This window comes from Haliotis rufescens, unplaced genomic scaffold (assembly GCF_023055435.1).
Source record: "Haliotis rufescens isolate VD_foot unplaced genomic scaffold, xgHalRufe1.0.p SCAF_5, whole genome shotgun sequence".
NCBI classification, from domain to species: Eukaryota; Metazoa; Mollusca; class Gastropoda; order Lepetellida; family Haliotidae; genus Haliotis; species Haliotis rufescens.
In genome coordinates this window covers 42433997-42456298 of record NW_025964223.1, presented here as the reverse complement: position 1 = coordinate 42456298, position 22302 = coordinate 42433997, and the positions used below count along the sequence as shown (strand labels likewise).

At 43.0% G+C, this 22302-nt stretch overlaps 1 protein-coding gene across 1 annotated transcript in view; it reads right to left on the bottom strand.

Annotated features, from left to right (window-relative positions):
• The window catches only part of LOC124140065 (tolloid-like protein 2), a 31485-nt gene extending 14646 nt beyond the window's left edge, over positions 1 to 16839 (bottom strand). Inside the window, exon 1 of the mRNA XM_048384363.1 lies at positions 16436 to 16839. Coding sequence (XP_048240320.1) covers positions 16436 to 16493 — 58 coding nt within the window. The 5' untranslated portion in view covers positions 16494 to 16839. The remainder of the gene's footprint in view (positions 1 to 16435) is intronic.
• Between the last annotated feature and the right edge of the window lie 5463 nt (positions 16840 to 22302).

Sequence of the window (22302 nt, the reverse complement as noted above, 5' to 3'; positions counted from 1 at the left end):
AAGCCTCGGAATTTTTCCACTTTTATCAACTCGTCTTGATATATTTGATATCAAAAGACACTCGGGTGAGATTCTCTATGTATGTCAAACATTAACACAGTATTTCAGTAATATCGTAGTATGGCGGTTTGGGGGAGAAACACGAAGTTTTGAAAATACACTACCGGGCAAAAGAAAGTATACACTTGAAGACTGGAATTGACCAAAACATTACAAACAAAACATTACGAACGTTATCAAAAAGAGACGCCGAAACACTGCAAACATAAGGTCCAAAACACAACTGCGATTCCGTACCAAATATATCACCAAGGAATAACCATTTTTTTGTTTGGTTCACTTTTTAGCCACCATCAAACATGGGTGTATATTTTCTTTTGCCTGACAATCTAAAAGACGGTTACCACTTTGGTGAAACTCACGAGCTGTGGAGTGTTGCTGACACACCTGATCGGGTTCGTGGGGGTGGGGTGGGGTGGGGGGTGGAGGGGTGGGGGTGGGGGGGTTTGGGGGTGGGGGGAAGGGGGTATGAGATGGTATCTATGATCGATCTCCATGCGTTCTCTCTAAGTGCCAAACAGGAACGATATGTTCTCACACTTGGGATCACTTCTAAAATTGAGGATCTGGTTGTTTTTTTAAATAAATATACTTATATTTTCCAGTAAATGCTGGGAAGAAATAATTTGGTCTCTGAAACATGTTCACTTGACTGGGCGTCCTGTAAAAATGTATTGATGCCTACACAACATGACGTCTTGAAACACTGCCAGAAAACATATTCTGTTTCCGTCAAATTCCGTTAGTCCAGACAATTGACTGGAAACGTTACTGTCCGGATGAATGGAATTTCATAACACACCATGATATATAAAATCACCTATATGTAGCATTGAAAAGTTAACGCCTCAAAACCAAAATGTTAACAGCACATGGATAGATTAGTAAAGATTTCTGATCATCCTTGATCACCGAGGAGAAACACTGACCTATGTCATACACAATGGACTTCACAGAACAAAACATCTTCCTACTTCCCATAAACCATGATGTCAATAGCACTATAGCGACAATAGACACGCGTCACACATATCCGGCTACACGTGGCCGCTGTAATTGACAGGTGTCTATTGCTCTGCTGGAGGTAGTTATAGATGTCCCACAGTGTGTCACGGGGATGTACAACAGGCCTAGTGTTTCCTGCACGATGTAATGGCACCAATACTATCGATTCCCTTCTTGGTAATCGGTACCTTGTAGCTTGTAATCGATTTCTCGGCATCAACGTTTTGTTAATACACGTGCTTCTTTGAAAAGCATATGAAAGCACGTTCTGTGACGCATATGTAATTTGACAATCTTTGCATTCCTGAAACGTTTATTCATATATTTTTTGTCATACGTTGAATTTTTTCAGATAGATCCGCGTTTCTTTGTATCTTAGGGTCTTTATACATGTAGTTTAGCTAAAAACAGACTAACAGACTAAACTATTTAGAAAACATCTTTTGTTGTAACAAAGTTAATTTTCTAATGGTGGTGGAATATTAATTTCCATTTGCATGAGAGTACAAGTTGAAGTGACGTTATAAAATAAAACCCCTGTTCACATGTCACTACAATAGAGAACTTATTTGCACGGGAGGCGATGGGGGTTGCCTAGTGGTTAAAGTGTTCGCTCGTCACGACGAAGGCAAGGGTTCGATTCCCAACATGGGTACATTGTATGAAGACCATTGCTGGTGTCCTCACTCAGGATATTGCTGGACAATTGCTAAAAGCGGCAAAGCCATCGCTTTGTATAATTCAAGTTTACTATATATCTAAAGACCCGTGAAAATCCGGGTTAGAATTGATCTTCAGCAACCCATGCTTGTCGTAAGCGGCGACTATGCTTTCCGTAAAAGGCGACTAAAGTGATCGGTTGGTCAGGGTTGATGTATGCCATCGTATCCCAAATGCGTGGATCGATGCTCATGCTGTCAATCACAGGATTGTCTGGTCCAGACTCGATTATTTACAGGCCGCCGTCACGAAGCTGGAGTATTGCTGAGAGCCGGATCAAACAACAAACAAAACAAACATATATTTAAAAAAAAAGATTGATGCAATATTCTCCCTGGGAGCATAGGAAACATGGCGGAGATTAACGGAGAGTATAGTGAGTGAGTGAGCGAGTGAGTTGGGTTTAACGCCGCTTTTAACAGTATTCCAGTCATATCGCGGCGTGTCAGCTTAATGTGGGAGGACAGCCCGAAGTGATGCAGGTCAACGACGTTTACCACTTCGGTGAAACCCACGAGCACGGGTATGGTGATGACAAACCTAGAAACATAATTGTGGCGAACCGGGATTCGAACCCACGATCATAGGTTTCTGGCGTGCCCAAGGGACGCAACTCTGCACAGCGAATCGCGGCGCCTTAGACGACTGGGCCACCCGTGCCCCCCGTGCCCCCCAACGGAGAGTATAACACGAGTATGTGCAGTCGGAACAGAGTGACACACCCGATACGTATCCGTTTCATCAGTTATGTTTCCTTAATTCCGTAGCACGGCTACCAGATCAACAGTTCAATATTGAATCAATGAATCACATTGTGTTTGGCATTGTGGCTCAATCTATTTGTGTTGTTTACTTTATGTCTGTCGGTTGTGTGATAGCATCTCAATAAAATATGTCTCATACTTGTCCGTAATTACCAAGTCACCTGGGTCGATATAGTGCAGGAAACGGGTGGTTCCACGAAAACTACATGACAAATCTGCACTTTGGCGAGATGAACTTTGACGAGCTGGCGATGTATGCTTGTAATGCAGGGTCGTGGTCAAACTGGATCACCATTTTTGACGGAGGTTAAATGGAGAGGGTTGAACATTTTTCAAAACTATCATAATTAATATGTATGCGGACATTATTCCAATAGCGACCAGTTGCTATGCTATCGCGATACATGCTTCAGTTCAGAACGCGGTCAATATGTCGCTTCCTATAACTGTCGCGTTACATAATTTGCACTCTGGCTGCTGTAGGCCATCTTCTATACGTGTGCATCTACCTGTAGGAGTGAGTGAGCTGGGTTTAACGCCGCGTTTAACAGTATTACAGTTATATCACGGCGTGTCAGCTTAATGTGGGAGGAAAGCCCGAAGTGATGCAGGTCAACGACGTTTACCACTTCGGTGAAACCCACGAGCACGGGTATGGTGCTGACAAACCTAGAAACATAATCGGGGCGAACCGGGATTCGAACCCACAATCATAGGTTTCTGGCGTGCCCAAGGAACGCAACTCTGCACAGCGAATCGCGGCGCCTTAGACGACTGGGCCACCCGTGCCCCCTCTACCTGTAGGAGATCGCTATATCTACTTTATATTAACATCCTACATTTCTTCTTAATTTGCCAGGTACACTTCCGTGTATGCATCAAAGTTAATCAAACGCTTACCTGTAAGCTTATGCACTAGTCCATGTTATGATAGTCTTGTCTTAATAATGTAATTTATTGTAGTCACAAAGTTAATGAATTTATATATGTGGAATTATTACCTACTTGTATTCAAACCTAAGGCTATCATCGTGGCCGGGGATCGAACTACCGACATCCCGTTTCCGGGCAGACGCTCGCTAGCTATATCTACCACACCACGGAGGCGGCCCGCTAACGATGTGTAATAGGGCTACGACAATGAGTCTGCTATTATCTTCTGTGTATGGGCGATAGAGGTGAGGTGAAATGGGGATTTAACGTCGCGTCCAAGATTATTGCACTTACATAGCGACGTGTATGCACGTGTTTGTGTGTGGCTGCTTGTACTAGTCCGGACTGATGCCGATTTATAGTGCTACCACACTGAGATACCATGCCGCAGTTTAACATGAATACCCCACTAAGCCTCAGTTTACTGACTCCGAGCTGACCAGTCCTTGTTTTAGCCCCTTAATGCCGAGCGCCAGACAGGGTCCAAACAAGTACCATCTTTTAACGTATTTTGGTATGACGCGACCGGGGATCGAACCCAGGACCTTCCGCTCTCCGGGTGGACGCTCAACCACTAGACCACGAAGGCGGGCGTATGGGTGATAGAAAGTGCAATAGTGCACGCATGTTGCTATACACGTGCATCGTTGACAAGAACCTAATTTGGGTATGCATCAGTACTCGTGTCATCTCTGTGACAGAATAGCATTGTACTTATCTCGATTTCCTTTAACTCGATAGATCGTTAGAGACACGCCACGTTCCACACCGACACATTTCTATGGAACCTAATTCCATTTGTTCCTCGGACAACGGATAACTCGAAATAATTTCGATTTCCCCAAGACTTCCGAGTTAACTTAATTCTAATGTATTCAATGTTCAGCATCACAATTTAAGAAACAATATTTGTCTCTTCTTTGAGAGACATTGAGAACTTAGACTACTAAGTACTACTAAGTAAGGTTGCTTGTCCACCATACTCTGTACATCACTTGCGTCATAACGGCATTAGACCCAACACCGAAACGTTGCTCTTAATTGTAATACAGAGGTTGTTCATCCATATATCTTATCATTTCTTTTTTCTCAGGTAATATGTAAATGTAAGTATTAACCTACGCTATGGAACACAAACATCTTCGGGAGGTGAAACACCTCCAATGCCTATATATGGGCTGTATGAGGTCAAACACAATCAGTCATCAGCGATCAATAATCAATAGTCAACATATCCTCGAGGACTGATTAAGCCGCTGATGGACAGCACGCGTCCCTTGACACTCAGGTCAAACTAATCACGCCATCTGAAACAATAAACAAAACAAGTCCGCTTATGACCATCAAGGGTCATTGGGTATTGTTTATATGTAGATTATAACGTTACGGTTGTACACAAAACAACAATTAGACGCAATGAAGTGTAGCTTTATGAAACATTAACACGCCTCCGGGATATAGCATAGGTTATATGTCGAGATCGTGAGAATGCGAGATCGCGAGAATGTCCCTTACAGTATTCCATATATATGACTATGACGTGCAGAATGTGAAGTTCACTTCCATAGAGTTGCTTGGTTGGTTGGTTTGTTGTTTAACGACGCACTCAGCAATATTCCAGCTATATGACGGCGGTCTGTAAATAATCGAGTCTGGACCAGACAATCCAGTGATTGACAGCATGAGCATCGATCCACCCACTTGGGATCGATGACATGTATCAACCAAGTCAGCGAGCCTGACCACCCGATCCCGTTAGTCGCCTTTTACGACACCCATAGTCGCCTTTTACGGCAAGCATTGGTTGCTGAAGACCCATTCTACCCCGGAATCTTCACGGGTTCACGTCCATACAGAATGTCTTTCCTGCTCCAATATGGAAGGACGCTGCTTTAATAAATCCGACCGCCTCAGTGGTCTAGTGGATAAAGCGTCTGCCTGGAGATTGAAAGGTCGGTTGTTCGATCCCCGGCCATGTCACACCAAAAGATGTTAAAAAAGATGGTACTTGTTGTTTCCTTTCCTGGCACTCGGCATTAAGGGGATAAAACAGGGATTGGTCGGCTCGGAGAAAGTATACTGTGTCCAGCTGGGGTATCTATATTAAACTGCGGCATGGCCTCTCAGTGGGCTAGCATTACAAAACCAGCGTTAGTCCGGAGTAGTACAAGCCAGCCGACCAGTGAAGATCCGGGGTAGAATAGGTCTTCAGCAACCCATGCTTGCCGTAAAAGGCGACTATGTTTGTCGTAAAAGGCGACTAACGGGATGGGGTCAGGCTCGCTGACTTGGTTGATGCATAATTGCATGTCATCGATCCCAATTGCGTAGAGTGATATCAATCACTGGATTGTCATATAGCAAGAATATTGCTGAGTGCGGCGTTAAACGACAAACAAACAAACAAACAAGCCAACCCAATTTATATTCCTAAAAATTCCGGGGAAATATTAAAATTTTGTAATTCGTAAAATAATTATGTCATAATTTCTGTCATTATTATGTAATTCGTCCACCGTATCCTAACATTACGAAAGACAGGTTTCAGAACTCCTTCTGTTTGTGGTAGCTTAGTGGGGTTCTTATTTTCATCTCCCTGGGGATAATCCGCGTGGGATCCGGGTTAGAAGTGACCCCTAGCAACCTATGCGAGGGGGCTCAGTGGAGCGGTTGGTCAGGCTCGGTGACTTGGCTGATGGCGTATTAACGTCCCCCGACGGCGTAGATCGTTACTACCATCAATCACTTGACTGTCTGGTCCAGACTTGAATTAATACAGACCGATGTCATATAGCCATATGTGCCAGAACCTGCCATGACATTTTATATACCCGGAGGATTATTTTATATCATTGAGTCTTAAACATTGTATTGTATAATAATGTATGTATATTTTAATATTTAGCTTTTTCTTTTTTTTTACTATGTGCCTGTTTACAATGTACCGTCTCTCATAAATCGCTGTGCGATTGGTTGTATACAACTTTAATGTAACTATATTTTTAATTTGTTTTAACAAAAATGGGGTATACAAGTGAGACGTTAATAAAATCTTCTTCTTCTTCTATAGCTGGAATTGTGCTGAGTGCGGCGTTAAATAACATACACGCACACACAATGACATACTCACACAGATTCACACACGCGCGCGCGCACACGCCCTCGCGGGACATGTTCACTCTTGCATATATAATTCTAAATCACACACACGAACCTTGTTAAAGGTTTCTCTTTTAACCAAGGGTAGACCCATTGAAGTCCCAGCGCAATAAGTCAGGAGCCATTTCAGAAGCACAAAAACTCAGCGTCCCTTCCACACAACAGATAGACAATCTGTTCAATATTTAATTGACATTCTGATTAAACTGGCAACATCATAAACAAATATAAAATATTGACAAAGCTGAAGTAAGCCAGTATTGACATTTCTAGATGTGTGCTGGCAATGTGGCACAGTCTCAATGGAAATGTTGGACGTTTCAGAGTTTGTTGTTAAATTATGCAAATGTTTGATTTATCGTACATCAACTGCCACACAATTCGCAGGATGATTAACACATGCTACTGGTGTAACTTTCATCATCGTCGTCGTCGTCATCTTGGACGCTGTCATATTATTATCTTATAGGATAATAAATAGATGCTATCATCATCAGCAGCAGCAACATCAGCATCATTGTCGTTGTAGCTGTCGTCATCGTCATCGTCATCTTGGACGCTGTCATATTATTATTGTTGTAGTTGTTATTAATATATTTTCAGCAAGAAATTGTGTCTCCTCGCAATGCCATTAGATAAGGATCTAATGGCAACCTTTCAACTGACAGTTCAGAGCGTCGCTTACAGGATCTGCGAAAATGAAAGTCAGAATGTGCTTCCTAATCATTCAACTTTGAAAAGGTTAACATTCCGAGCGACACATTCCTAACAATAGTTACGGGATGTTCAGCTGATTTCGTCAAAATAATCGTCAATCTCTCGTTTCAATGGGTTACATAGCCCGTGGGGAGACCTGCCATACAATATCTGCCATCTATCAAACATTCCATATTTATTATATTTTGTTCAGTTTTCAGATTTTGAATTGAGAATTTGTCAAAATAATTTTCAAAGCGTAGTCTGAGCCTAGTGCCGGAAAAGCTTGTGAAAGCTGCTTTCTGATTGGCTAATGTCGACTTCTTGTTAGTCATTTCATTGGTCGGTAAAAGTTTGCGAGGGTAATTCTGACGGGACCTGTAAGAGCATATGTCCCCAGGTCTTTGTACAGCGGCAGCGAACGCTGAAATCTGATTTTGAAAAGATTGATCTTCTCTATTTTCAGACATTACACTTTCACCAACTGTTACATGTATATAATTACTGACAAAATGTTGTATTCCGCGTGGAGCCAAATATCAATGTATCCTTTCAGTTAGTGAAGTTGTGTTAAAACAAACCAACAATATTGAGAGCTACATGGTCTCTGGAGCTAATACGTCGTACCACGGACCTATATAACAAGTTATACAAGTCCGTGGTCGTACTTAAACATCACTTGCAGTTCCAGATTTGTGCAAAGTCCTTGTGCTTCAGTGAACAGGTTATAGCTTGTGGTTTTGGTTATATACCCTGTGTCTATAACACCATGCAAGCTATTTGAAATATTGATGAGCACTTCGTCGCTCTCAATGATGCATTGTTTCGCCCTTTATCCATTAACATTCCAGCTGTTTTGAAAGGATCTTGCCTATTCCATTTTTAAATTCTCTTCAGTTAAGGAAAACTTTTATCTCTTGTCTTAAGTGCACTTCATATATAATCGTTAACATTTTACAAATATGGGGTATTATACAACATCGGTGATAATGTTCCTTGCGATTAGAATAAAAACATTCCGTGTGGATAACAACAAAACAAACAAAAAGCTACAGATGGATGAGGGTGTTTAACGCCTGCTTTTAAAGGATGTGTCAGTTATATGACGGTGTGTCAATTTCACTGTGGACCAAAGCACAACACCCTGCAGAGTCTGTCGAAACACTCGGGAAATGGTTAGGTGTTTTGGCGTCACCAAAGTGACAGATTACAAGCAGGACGTATTTAAATTTTCTCTTGTACTTTTTAAGTCTTAACTGCGTTTTGTTATGAATTCAAATTTTAAAGTGTTGTACGAGGCTTTATGAAGGCCAAACTAAACAGAAATTAATTTCATAACTCTCCCTTTATAGCTTACAGCTGTAATGAGTGTTCATTTGCTTGGTGCTTTTTGTTATTTTAACGCAGCAATATTCCATCTATATGACGGTGGTCTGAAAATAATCCATTCATATCAAGACAATCCAGTGATTGATATCATGAGCTTCGAGCTACGCAATTGGGATACGACCATCCAAATCAGAGAGCCGGACCACCCGATCTCGTTAGCCGCCTCTCCACAAGCATCGTTCCCGAAGATCAATTTTCACTCGGATCTTCGCGTGTCTGTATCGAGACAGGTGTGTATTATACGTTTTTTAGCATTATTCCAGCCAAGACAGTAATGTCCTTCACACGTTATCCCATGTGACAATTTGAACACGGTCTTTGGCGTGACGGGTACACGCTTTAACCACGGGGCTACCCTACCACAGATGGCGACGTCTCTACTTCCATCCATGCTGAAAGAAGACAGAAACAAACACACCACAAACTAAAACGTCCCTTCACTCATTCATGACCGTTATCCCAACAATACAAGAAAGAAGCTTAAGGCAGGCTCGAATACCAGCGTCTCCGATAAATCGATGACAGTCAATTATTGGGAGGATGTGGTGCTGCAGGTATGAGACAACTGCGGCTGGGTGAACGTTATACGGTGGGACATCCTTGCTATTCATCTTTTGTCTTAAATGGACGTGTCTGCATGCGAGAAGGTCATACGTGTGATCCCATTATTGTGTGCTTCTTTGTACCTGGGCGTGGGAACATGTGTTTGCAGACGAGTAATGTGTTATTAACTATGCATGACTTAAAGAGAAGATTATTGTAGCCACGGCAGTTCGGAGTTTTTGAAATAATTGAAAGTCCGTATCAGTTTCATTGGAAGAAGTAACGGACGTAGTACATGTTGTTTGTTATTTAACGCCGCACTCAGCAATATTCCAGCTGTATGACGGCGGTTTGTAAATAATCGAGTCTGGACAAGACACACCAGTGATTGACATCATGAGCATCGATCTCCGCAACTGTGATACGATGACATGCATCAACCAAGACACCGAACCTGACCCCCCGATCCCATTACTCGCTTCTTGTGACAAGCATAGTCGTCTTATGAAGCAATCACGGGATGCTGAAGACCCAGATTTTTACGGGTCAGGTAAACTGACCATTTTGGTGAAATTTGTGTATGGGTGGACTTTATACTGGCAGACAAAAGTTTAAAATAATTAATAATAGTGAGCGACGAGCCTTCTGCTTACGATGTAGAAATTTATGTCAATAAAAGCGACAATGCACTTTCTGTAATTATAAAGGAGTCCATTGTATGATTCTGACTATATAAGCATGTGGTTATGAATCACTATGAAATAATGATGATCCCAGGTGGTCGCGGAAAGGTGAGCGTATCCGGCCTCACCGGTTGCACCCGTCACAAACACATGCAGAGGCAAGTCAAGTGTTCACCTGAACAAGCACGGGAACACATGGTACGAGTCAAATGGGGAATTACATCGGACGTCATCATATACCTAAGCATAACATAGGTGCGTTTACAATATTGAGGTTCGGGGTCGCTTCAATCCGACTGGAAATTGGCCGATACGGAAATGTAAAAGTTCAGTAACGTATATGTCATATGTACAAACAATTACTTTGAAGACGAATGTTGAGGTGAGGTGAGGTGCAATTGGGTTTAACGTCGCGTTCAAGTTTATTGCACTTCTATAGCGACGTGCATGCACGTGTGTGTGTGTGTGGCTGCTTGTACTAGTCCGGACTGATGCCGATTACCATACCGCAGTTTAACAGGAATACCCCACTCAGACACAGTATACTGAGTCCGAGCCGACCAGTCCTTGTTTTAGCCCCTTAATGCCGAGCGCCAGGCAGGTTAACAACAAGTACCATCTTTTAACGTCTTTTGGTATGAGGCGGCCGGGGATCGAACCCCGAACCTTACGCTCTCCGGGCGGACGCTCTACCACTAGACCACGGAGGCGGCTACGAATAATAAGTGTCCCATGTACACCAATGTAACTTTTAACCATGAACATTGAGCATGTTTTTTACTGACTCACCACAGCCTTTCTCCTGATGTACAATAGAATTATTGCTGTTTTGTGCCTTATGAAAATATTTGTTTTATTGCTGCGAAACAAATCAAGTTATATTATTGTATTATAAATGTACATTTATACGTCAAATACACTGGTGTCCATATGTGTGTACTATTTTTAAGATGCCCTGTTGATATCTTATTTTGTGTGTGTAAAATTCATTATTTTACTGTGTCTATAGTTAGTCTCTCAAAATTTTACATGAATGGATTGTATGCATGACTTGTATACTATACTATGGTATCGTGTTTTATATAATATCTAGTATACATAAGATGAGCCTTTACCAACCTGCCTGCCTGTCTGTCTGGCACAAGATGCGGATCCCGTCAGCTGAGGAACAGGGAGATGGGAAGATGAAGGAGATGTAGTATTTAGAGCCAAGGAAAATTTAGGGATCGACCATTTTTATGTTGCTTTTACTGGGATCTTTGCTTGTGACAGAAAAGTTGTTTTCAGGCAGTGCTTCAAAATATAAATTCTATTGCTTGAAGGAGAAGCCAAACAACTTAGCACAGTATTTTTCAGACTATTGAGTCCAGTCAACGAGTATTATTTGTTTGTAGGTCTGAGACCTGATTACTTTAGTCTTTCCACCTACATCCGGCTGACACGACGTCATATAACTGGAATAATGTTAAAAGCGGCGTTAAACCCAACTCACTCACTCTTCTAGATAGTCAGTGGCTGTTATTGTCATCTTTCATTCCTGCCGGGTACCCACACTACGACTAGAGATGAGTTGTGGCTGAAATATTGTTCAAATCAGCGTAGAACTCTCTCCTGCGACAAGGATCGGAGGGTGAATACTTCACAGCCTTGACATATAAATCCCTTTCTTATGTATATTAACAACAATGTTTTAACATACGTTGTCTGTCAGTGAAACATGCTACTCTAAAGGTAGCAGCAACATTCGATAATAAATTATTATTTACCTCACTTGTCAAACGATACTCCCTAAGTAGAAAACCTTAAAGTGGTAAAAAACATATGTAGATAATTTATTTTGGTCCCGGCAAGTTCACTATATAATTCACAATATTATTATTTTATATCTGGTAAGTATAACCGTTTAAGTAGAAACACCTGTTGCCTAGATACATTTGATTGGTCCTCAGGGACATGTTACATAGTAAAATGACTTGATAAGTAGAATAGCAGTCAGTGCGGTTGTAAACGCACAACTGACTGAACCGTCACTAGTCAACTGAATAATTAACAACAATTGGAAGTGCTATTACCCCGAAGCTAACTTCCCTATTATTAATCCCTAATCCTTAATGAAATAACTTTCAGTTCATCTCGCTAAATGAGCTGTTGTGACGAGACGAGATAATAATATCAAAGGTGTGCCCTGGAGAAGGGATGATGAAACTGTATTTAACGCTGATTTAGGATAAGATTGAACAGATTGTAAACCTCGTGGCTATTATTTTCGTTTTTGTGTCTCATATCAGTGAGTGAGCAGTATTCTAGTTATATCGCGGCGTGTCAGCTTAATGTGGGAGGAAAGCCCGAAGTGATGCAGGTCTCAGACGTTTACCACTTCAGTGAAACCCACGAGCACGGATATGGTGCTGACAAACCTAGAAACATAATCGGGCCGAACCGGGATTCGTACCCACGATCATAGATTCCTGGCGTGCCCAAGGGACACAACTCAGCGCGATGCCTCATGCATCTATGAAGAATATGTCACTTATATCGCAACCAAAACTGACACGCATCTCACAGATTTTGACCATGCATTTAAACAAACCGTTTCTGTTGCTGATAAAACCAGGACGAAAACAGGACCGAATATGAGATTCAAACTGCGACAAACGGATCCTGGTACCTAAGGACGCAACTCTGCACGTCAAGCTTTTACGCCTTCGACCAAGGCTCGGCACAATTAAACGGATTCAACTCTGAACAGCGAATTGCGGCGCCTTAGACGACTGGGCCACCCGTGCCCCCGTGTCTCATATCAATGTACGAGTGTGTAACAATGTATACCGACTGTGAGATAGAAGATTCAATAACGACACGTAAGTCGTAGTTGGTTAACTAGAAAATCTGTTAAGTAGAGAATTTTCCCAGGTTCCTTCTTTTTCAAGGGGCGGTCGGGTAGCCTGGTGGTTAAAGCGTTCTCTCGTCACGCCAAAGACCCGGGTTCGATTCACAATGTGTGAAGCCCATGTCTGGTGTCCCCGGTCGTGATATTGCTGGAATATCGCTAAAAGCGGCGTAAAACAATACTCATTCACTTTTTTTCTCTCAGGGCGTCACTGCATGTGCGGATATCACTTTGGAGCGGACGTGCCCTCTATAACTATATATTGCCAGCGGGCCTTCAGATAAATCAGACACATGAAACGAGTGTCAGCACACTGGAAACCATTACCAGGAGATATTATTGAAACGAGAGCGGGCAATTAACTGTCACTGACACTTTGAGCTCGCGGGGTCTCGGGTGTCCGGCAGGGTGCGGAGTTGCTTCCCTTGGCCGTGCAGGATACGAACATCTTGTGTTTGAATCCTAGAGCAGGGATCCTTGCGTTGTCCACATCATACCCCTGCTCGTGACGCGCTAGGCATCCAATCTCCGAACCTTTTAAGTCGCCTCTTACTTAAGGTTCTTGGGCATGGATTCTAACCCAGAACTTGTGGTTCTGGTAAGACTGAGTTTTTTATCAGTAAAAACAGTGTTCCAGTATGTCACGGCGTGTCTGTTAAATATGGGAGGAAAGCCCGAAGAGAAGCAGGTCTCAGACGTTTACCACTTTGGCAAAACCCACAAGCACGGGTTGGTGTTGGCAAACATAATAGGGAGATTGGGGATTCGAGCCCACAATCATAGGTTTCTGGTTTGCTCAGAAAAAAACACAACTCTGCACAGCGAGCTGCGGCGTCTTAGACGACTAGGCCACCCGTGTCCCCGATCACACTGTTGGCGAATGTAGTTTATTGTTTTATTTCAACTTGTCTCGTACTGCTGGTCGATATTATGCATGGCCCTTCCCGTGACTCCTTATTGATAAAGGATGTTCAACCATAAGCTAGCCATGCCCTTAACCCTATCCTTTTCTGTTTCACATGATCTTTTCATTTATCAACCTATCAAGAAGCTTGTATCGTTAACAACATTAGCCCCGATAATTGACTGCCCATACACCCCTCTCCACACACACACACACTCTCTCTCTCTCTCTCTCTCTCTCTCTCTCACACACACAGATGTATACCCCCCCCACCTTTCTCTCTCTCTCTCTCTCTCTCACACACACACACACAGAGATGTATACACCTACCCCCTCTCTCTCTCTCTCTCTCTCTCTCTCTCTCTCTCTCTCTCTCTCTCTCTCTCTCACACACACACACACACACACACACACACACACACACACACACACACACCTCCTCCTCGTGACCGGCCTTACACTAGTGGTCAAGTTCCCCGTTGCTAACGCATACACGGACAAACAATGAGTAAATCAAGTTAAGAACCTAATCGCTCTGGCGATTATGTCGACTTAATGTAATCTCCAAGCACAATAAAACACCATTGAGATGAGCAGTTGCTTTTCCGCCAAAACTGAACACACTAATAACACCAAACTGTTACGCTACACAGGGCCTCGATTATTACTTATAACAGATTATCAGGAACTAACGTGCATCAATCTAAATTAATATAAATGTGTACGAAATTCACAATTGATTTTGTATCCTAAGAATTATAGGACAATACCCGTGAATGCTTACCAGGTAACGCACATCCGAAGACACCTGTAAGGTCGTATGTGGTGGACACAGAGACAATATGTATTAGTTACGTGAATGGGTATAGTGTATAGTTTGTAGAATGATTTATAAGAAAGGGGGTAGCGGCATAGCACCTTGGCTGACTCTACTGTGTTATTATCTCGCGGTGTGAACTAGTGCTGTTGTTCCGGTTACTTGAACCAAGATGCCGACCCTATTTCTTAATTGACTTTGTTCAAATGACTTAAACATGACAAACACATGACACATCCGTGTGACAAATACATGACTCAAACACAACTAATACATGACAACCGCATGACCAATATAACCCTATACGAAACGTAAATTGTTTTTAAGGATTATTTAAGGAACAGATTTAAATAATTGCCAATTGTTTAAATCTAAAAAGTGCATGTTTATTTGCAAATCTTAAATTAACATTTGAAGGTGAGACTTACAAACTTAAATCTGATAGAAATACCAAAAATATTAAACCTTGTCATAACGACGCTTTGTATGCTTTTTTACTAAGATATTTTTCAAGAGTTTATTTCAATATATTATAAATGTAACGGTGAGACTCAAATAAATTATATGTCTGTCTGTCTGTCTATATGTCAGATTAATATTCATAAGTATCAATATTTTTTAATAATATTAAAAACAGTGGAAGGTTCGGCATCGCTTACTATATATTTTCAGAATAAATAACCATTTATTTCAACTTTACCCTGTATTGACGTTCTGACGAAACGACATTTATTATTATTTACAACGTAACATTCATATTGAAATACTGAAAACGAAATCGATTTCCTGGTGACATGTTTTGTAACTCGCAATGGCAACTGATGTTTGACTACCCTTTCTGTTGCATCCTCTGGTTCTCTGCCTTTATACAATACCTGCTACGACAGCAGAAACACACAGCATGTGGGTGTCCATCATAACGTGGGCATTTCTCAAAAGGAGATTCATATCACATGTTGATATTTCCAAACATAAACAGAAGAACGGATACTTGAAACTGATGGAGGGGTGTGCTTCATCTTTTTCCAGGTGTTTTTTTATGGCCCCCGTGACTTTGAGTTAACAAGGTATCATTGTAGAAAAAATTGTTAACACAGAAATACACGCTAAAGAAATCATCGTCAAAAGCAGAAATATGCATTGCGACATCCAACGCACACTATTGGTATAAGCACAAATATTAATTCATATATACCATATTATTTACCATATATTTTCGGGGAAGACTTCTATACCCCCGACCCCACCCACCCGACCTGTTTAATTAGCTGTAAATAAGAAAGTTAAGTGGGGAGGGAGGGGGGGGGGGGGGGGGGGGGGACGTCGGTGCAATAGTCTTACAAAGGGTCCCTTTAACATTGTACATACGAAGGCAATGTGTGTTTCAATACGTGTACACATATCAACTTGATCGACGGCCTGTTGACGTCCTGCCGTCGTATACTGAGTCGACAATGAACAGTTATGTGCTGTGACCCAAACAGTAGGGTATATATTATATAATGTAGCGTATGAGTTGAAGTGTGTGTTACGGAAACGGGCACGTCAAGCATAAAATTAATGTATTTCACACTCTCTCCGGGAGGTCGGGCAAAAGAGAAGAAAATCAATAGCATATTGAACTTGTTTTCTACAAGCTACAAGATTAACTCTTTTGACTTGTATTACCAACATCTGCAACATACCTTTATAATGTTTCACAACTTTAAGTACCTACTTTCCTGTTCTGATAAAGGCACAAGAACTTAAAATATATTGACGACTTATCAAACACGTTCGCCGAGTATAGAGGCTGTTGACAAGGCTTGTGTGACACTGTTTGGCTGCGTTATAGTAAACACGACTGAAAGACAACAGAAAGTTAACGCTCACCTTTGAAAGCTGATGTAAGTCGAGAACTTGTTAAAACAAAACTTCCCATCGGTGACATGTGTGTCTTGTCATGTATATCGTGTGTAAACTCCACGTAGTGTCTGAAGCATTTTCCCAAACCGACTGATCCGAAAGATACAAAAACAGCGACCCGTCATGCGTCGCTGATCGAAGCAATCGAAAACAGGCTCAGAGGGAATCGGATTGGTTGTCAATTGCAGATCGAATCCTTTCAAAGCAAACAATGAGCGGCTCGGCGTTCAGGACTAGTGAGGGGGAATACTTGGGTCAGCTCTGAAAGGACCACGAACAATAGTAGAAAGAAAATCTGTCCATTACACACCCAGTCCTTATACCATGCATTCGTTATATCTGGCAACATTCACACACCATGTCCCTATCGACTTGCCTGTCATTCCTATATATTATTAACAAGCATATGCGAGCCTCGTGTGGGCGTGCTCGATTCTGAGAGCGCGGTATTATATAACGGTATTAAAGGTTAAAGCGCTGGATTATTACAGAAGGGTTTCGGGTGCTTTGGTATGTAGTAACGTAAATAAAAATTACGTGACGGCGGGTTAGATTTGTATTTCCTTAATAGGGTTAATACAGGTTTATGTATGGATTTCCACTTTTTTTTATCTGTATGGGTAAAAAGGTTGACATCAATAATTCAATTCTGTCTTCATTCATAGTACAGCTTCTGAAATGTTACTTAAAGATCGGGTTAGAATAGGTCTTCAGCAGCCCATGCGTGCCCTAACAGGCGACTATGCTTGTCGTAAGAGGCGATCGGGTGGTCCAACTCGCTGACTTGGTTGATGCATGTCGTCGTATTCCAATTATTTGGATCGATGCTCATGATGTCAATCACTGGATTGTCTGGACCAGACAAGATGTAGCTTGAATATTGAGGGCGGCGTTAAACAACAAACAAACTTTAAAGAAAATTAATTGCGTCGTCACGGTCAAGCTCTGATAACACTGATACAAAACGTGAATTGCAAACGATGTTTTTAATAAATACTCCTGAATGCATTAGTGAGGCTCTATTGTAAACATACCCAAGGGTATGACAGACCACGTGACGCGCGCACACCCCGTATGGCTTAGGGCAGGGTATGGTATAAGCGTCTTTTGTTTCCAATACTATAGGGCTACAACCAACTTGAACAAACAGGCAAATTATATCAATATATTCACATTGTTAATCATTTTTCTTTACTCTAACTGAATCAATTACTGGTGATAATTGCAAAGCTAGAGACACGAAATAATATTAAAATATTAACTGTCGTACTTACAAATTTACCTTCTTTGTGATAGTTTTTATACAAGTGTTATGATATCTCCTTTCCATGGCTTCCAGTTGGTATACACACCGTTGTATATTATTAACGAAAGTACATATATGCAATAAATAGTATGTGTCATGATAGCTGATATATTCATCTCCCTACTAGTACTTACGTCGCCGTTATTGAACCTGTTAAATTCCAACATGGCGGTGCAGGTGATACTACTGTATTGCAGTACCTGTTTTTGTCATTATTCGCAAATGTAAGTTGCTGTTGAAAAGCCACAGTACGACACAGAATGACAGGCCACAAAACGACACAACATGACAGGCCACAGCATAACACAGCATGGTACACCACAACACGACACTGCATGACAGGCCACAACTAGACACAGCATGACAGGCCACAGCACTACACAGTATGACAAGCCACAACACGACACAGCATGGCACAGCATGACAGGCCGCAGCACGACACAGCATGACAAGCCACAACACGGCACAGAAGGACAGGCCAAAACACGACACATCACGACACAGCATGAAATGCCAAAACACGACACAGAATGACAGGCCACAAAACGACACAACATGACAGGCCAAAGCATAACACAGGATGGTACACCACAACACGACACAGCATGACAGGCCACAACAAGAAACAGCATGACATGCCGCAACACTACACAGCATGATACGCCACAACACGACACAGCATGACATGCCGCAACACGACACAGCATGATACGCGACAACACGACACAGCATGATACGCGACAACACGACATAGCAAGATACGCCACAACACGACACAGCATGGTACGCCGCAACACGACACAGCATGACATGCCACAACACGACACAGCATGATACGCGACAACACGACACAGCATGATACGCCGCAACACGACACAGCATGATACGCGACAACACGACACAGCATGACATGCCGCAACACGACACAGCATGATACGCGACAACACGACACAGCATGATACGCGACAACACGACATAGCATGATACGCGACAACACGACACAGCATGATACGCGACAACACGACACAGCATGACAGGCCACAACACGACACAGCATGATACGCGACAACACGACACAGCATGATAGGCCAAAACAAGAAACAGCATGACATGCCGCAACACGACACAGCATGATACGCCACAACACGACACAGCATGACATGACACAACACGACACAGCATGATACGCCACAACACGACACAGCATGATACGCCACAACACGACACAGCATGATACGCGACAACACGACACAGCATGATACGCGACAACACGACACAGCATGACAGACCACAACACGACACAGCATGATACGCCACAACACGACACAGCATGATACGCGACAACACGACACAGCATGATACGCGACAACACGACACAGCATGATACGCGACAACACGACACAGCATGACATGCCACAACACGACACAGCATGATACGCGACAACACGACACAGCATGACAGGCCACAACACGACACAGCATGATACGCCACAACACGACACAGCATGATGCGCAACAACACGACACAGCACGATACGCGACAACACGACACAGCATGAAAGGCCAAAACAAGAAACAGCATGACATGCCGCAACACGACACAGCATGATACGCCACAACACGACACAGCATGACATGACACAACACGACACAGCATGATACGCCACAACACGACACAGCATGATACGCCACAACACGACACAGCATGATACGCGACAACACGACACAGCATGATACGCGACAACACGACACAGCATGATACGCGACAACACGACACAGCATGACATGCCACAACACGACACAGCATGATACGCGACAACACGACACAGCATGACAGGCCACAACACGACACAGCATGATACGCCACAACACGACACAGCATGATGCGCCACAACACGACACAGCACGATACGCGACAACACGACACAGCATGAAAGGCCACAACACGACACAGCATGATACGCGACAACACGACACAGCATGACATGCCACAACACGACACAGCGTGATACGCCACAATACAACACTGCATGATACGCGACAACACGACACAGCATGACAGGCCACAACACGACACAGCATGACAGCCCAAAACACGACACAGCATGACAGGCCACAACACGACACAGCATGATACGCGACAAAACGACACAGCATGATACGCCACAACACGACACAGCATGATACGCCACAACACGACATAGCATGACAGGCCACAACACTACACAGCATGATACGCGACAACACGGCACAGCATGATACGCGACAACACGACACAGCATGATACGCGACAACACGACACAGCATGACAGGCCACAACACGACACAGCATCATACGCCAAAACACGACACAGCATGATACGCGACAACAAGACACAGCATGATACGCGACAACACAGCATGACATGCCGCAACATGACACAGCATGATACGCCACAACAAGAAACAGCATGACATGCCGCAACACGACACAGCATGATACGCCACAACACGAAACAGCATGACAGCCCAAAACACGACACAGCATGACAGGCCACAACACGACACACATGACAGGCCACAACACGACACAGCATGACAGGCCACAACACGACACGGCATGACAGGCCACAACACGAAACAGCATGACAAGCAACAACACGACACAGCATGACAGGCCACAACACGTCACAGCTTGAAATGCCAAAACACGACACAGCATGACAGGCCACAACACGAAACAGCTTGACAGCCCAAAACACGGCACAGCATGACAGGCCACAACACGACACAGCATGATACGCGACAACACGACACATCATGACAGGCCACAACACGACACAGCATGACATGCCGCAACACTACACAGCATGATACGCCACAACACGACACAGCATGACAGGCCACAACACGACACAACATGACAGGCCAAAGCATAACACAGCATGATACACCACAACACGACACAGCATGATACGCCACAACAAGAAACAGCATGACATGCCGGAACACTACACAGCATGATACGCCACAACACGACACAGCATGACATGCCGCAACACGACACAGCATGATACGCGACAACACGACACAGCATGATACGCGACAACACGACACAGCATGACAGGCCACAACACGACACAGAAAGACAGGCCACAACACTACACAGCATGACATGCCGCAACACGACACAGCATGATACGCCACAACACGACACAGCATGATACGCCACAACACGACACAGCATGATACGCCACAACACGACACAGCATGACAGGCAACAACACGACACAGCATGATACGCCACAACACGACACAGCATGATACGCGACAACACGACACAGTATGACAGGCCACAATACGACATAGCATGACATGCCACAACACGACACAGTATGACAAGCCACAACACGACACACAGAGCATAACCACCGTCCTAGTAAGTAACGGCCGACCTTGAGAGGGGATTTGTTTACATCCCTCACTCCGCAGCATCCCCATTTCAACCCGTTGTGAGGGTATAGACTGGGGTTTAAGCGTTGATATTGTCCCCCGCCGTGATGTTGCTGGAAGATGGCGAGAAGCGAAGTAAAACCCACCCATATACACCCAGGTAAAGCATGAACGCTATGTGTTTATAGAGGCGTCTGTTTGAGGGAGACAATTGAATGAGCGTGTGAATGTTACAATCAGCAATATTCCACTTGTTGATATTATGAGCAAAGACGGTTCCTGGGTATGGTGGCACGCAATCTACTCTGGTCACCGCACATCAATTTAGTCATCTCTAAACCATGCTCGAGTGTTGGAGACATATTCTTACCCGGTGTATAAGTACTTATAGTTCTAGTAATAATTATCCTAGGATATTATTTCCCAGGTGACAATGTCCTACCCGGACATTACATACTGATACATAATGCAATGTTATTCGTGGACATTGAGCTGTGACTGTCGTATGTCCACAACACCGGGTCCCCACGGGTCTAGAACAATACATGTGGGTTTTTTTTATGAATCTTGAGTGAGTTAGTGGGTGGGTGAGTGGATGGGTGAATTAGTTTTTTGTGGATGTTCGAGTTAGTGAGTGAATGAGTGAATGAGTGAGTGTAAGGACAGACCCTGTACGTCTAGCAGACCATTAAGTGTCTTACATATTCGTGAAGCAATCTTCATACAAGTACCAATTAACACATCATCCCACAGATTCTTAACTTAATGATGTGTGAGGGTGTTGTAAATAAATTAGGAGTTCTAAGTTCTAAAATTATATGAAAACCTTACATGATGAATGAGTGAGTTAAAAGTGAGTTATATTTTAGTGACACGGGCGATGAGATGATTATGAAGATTAAAACTGATGGACACAAATGCGCCTATTTTATATTGGTTGTCTAAAATTACCCTTTGATATCCTATTTTATCATTCAACAATATCCAACGATCAATGAGAAAAATGAAATATTTTATCTTTTTCTTGGACCAAACAAATTCCAGATGTGACTTAATTATGAGCTGAAAGATCACTGCCAATGATCTAGATATGATG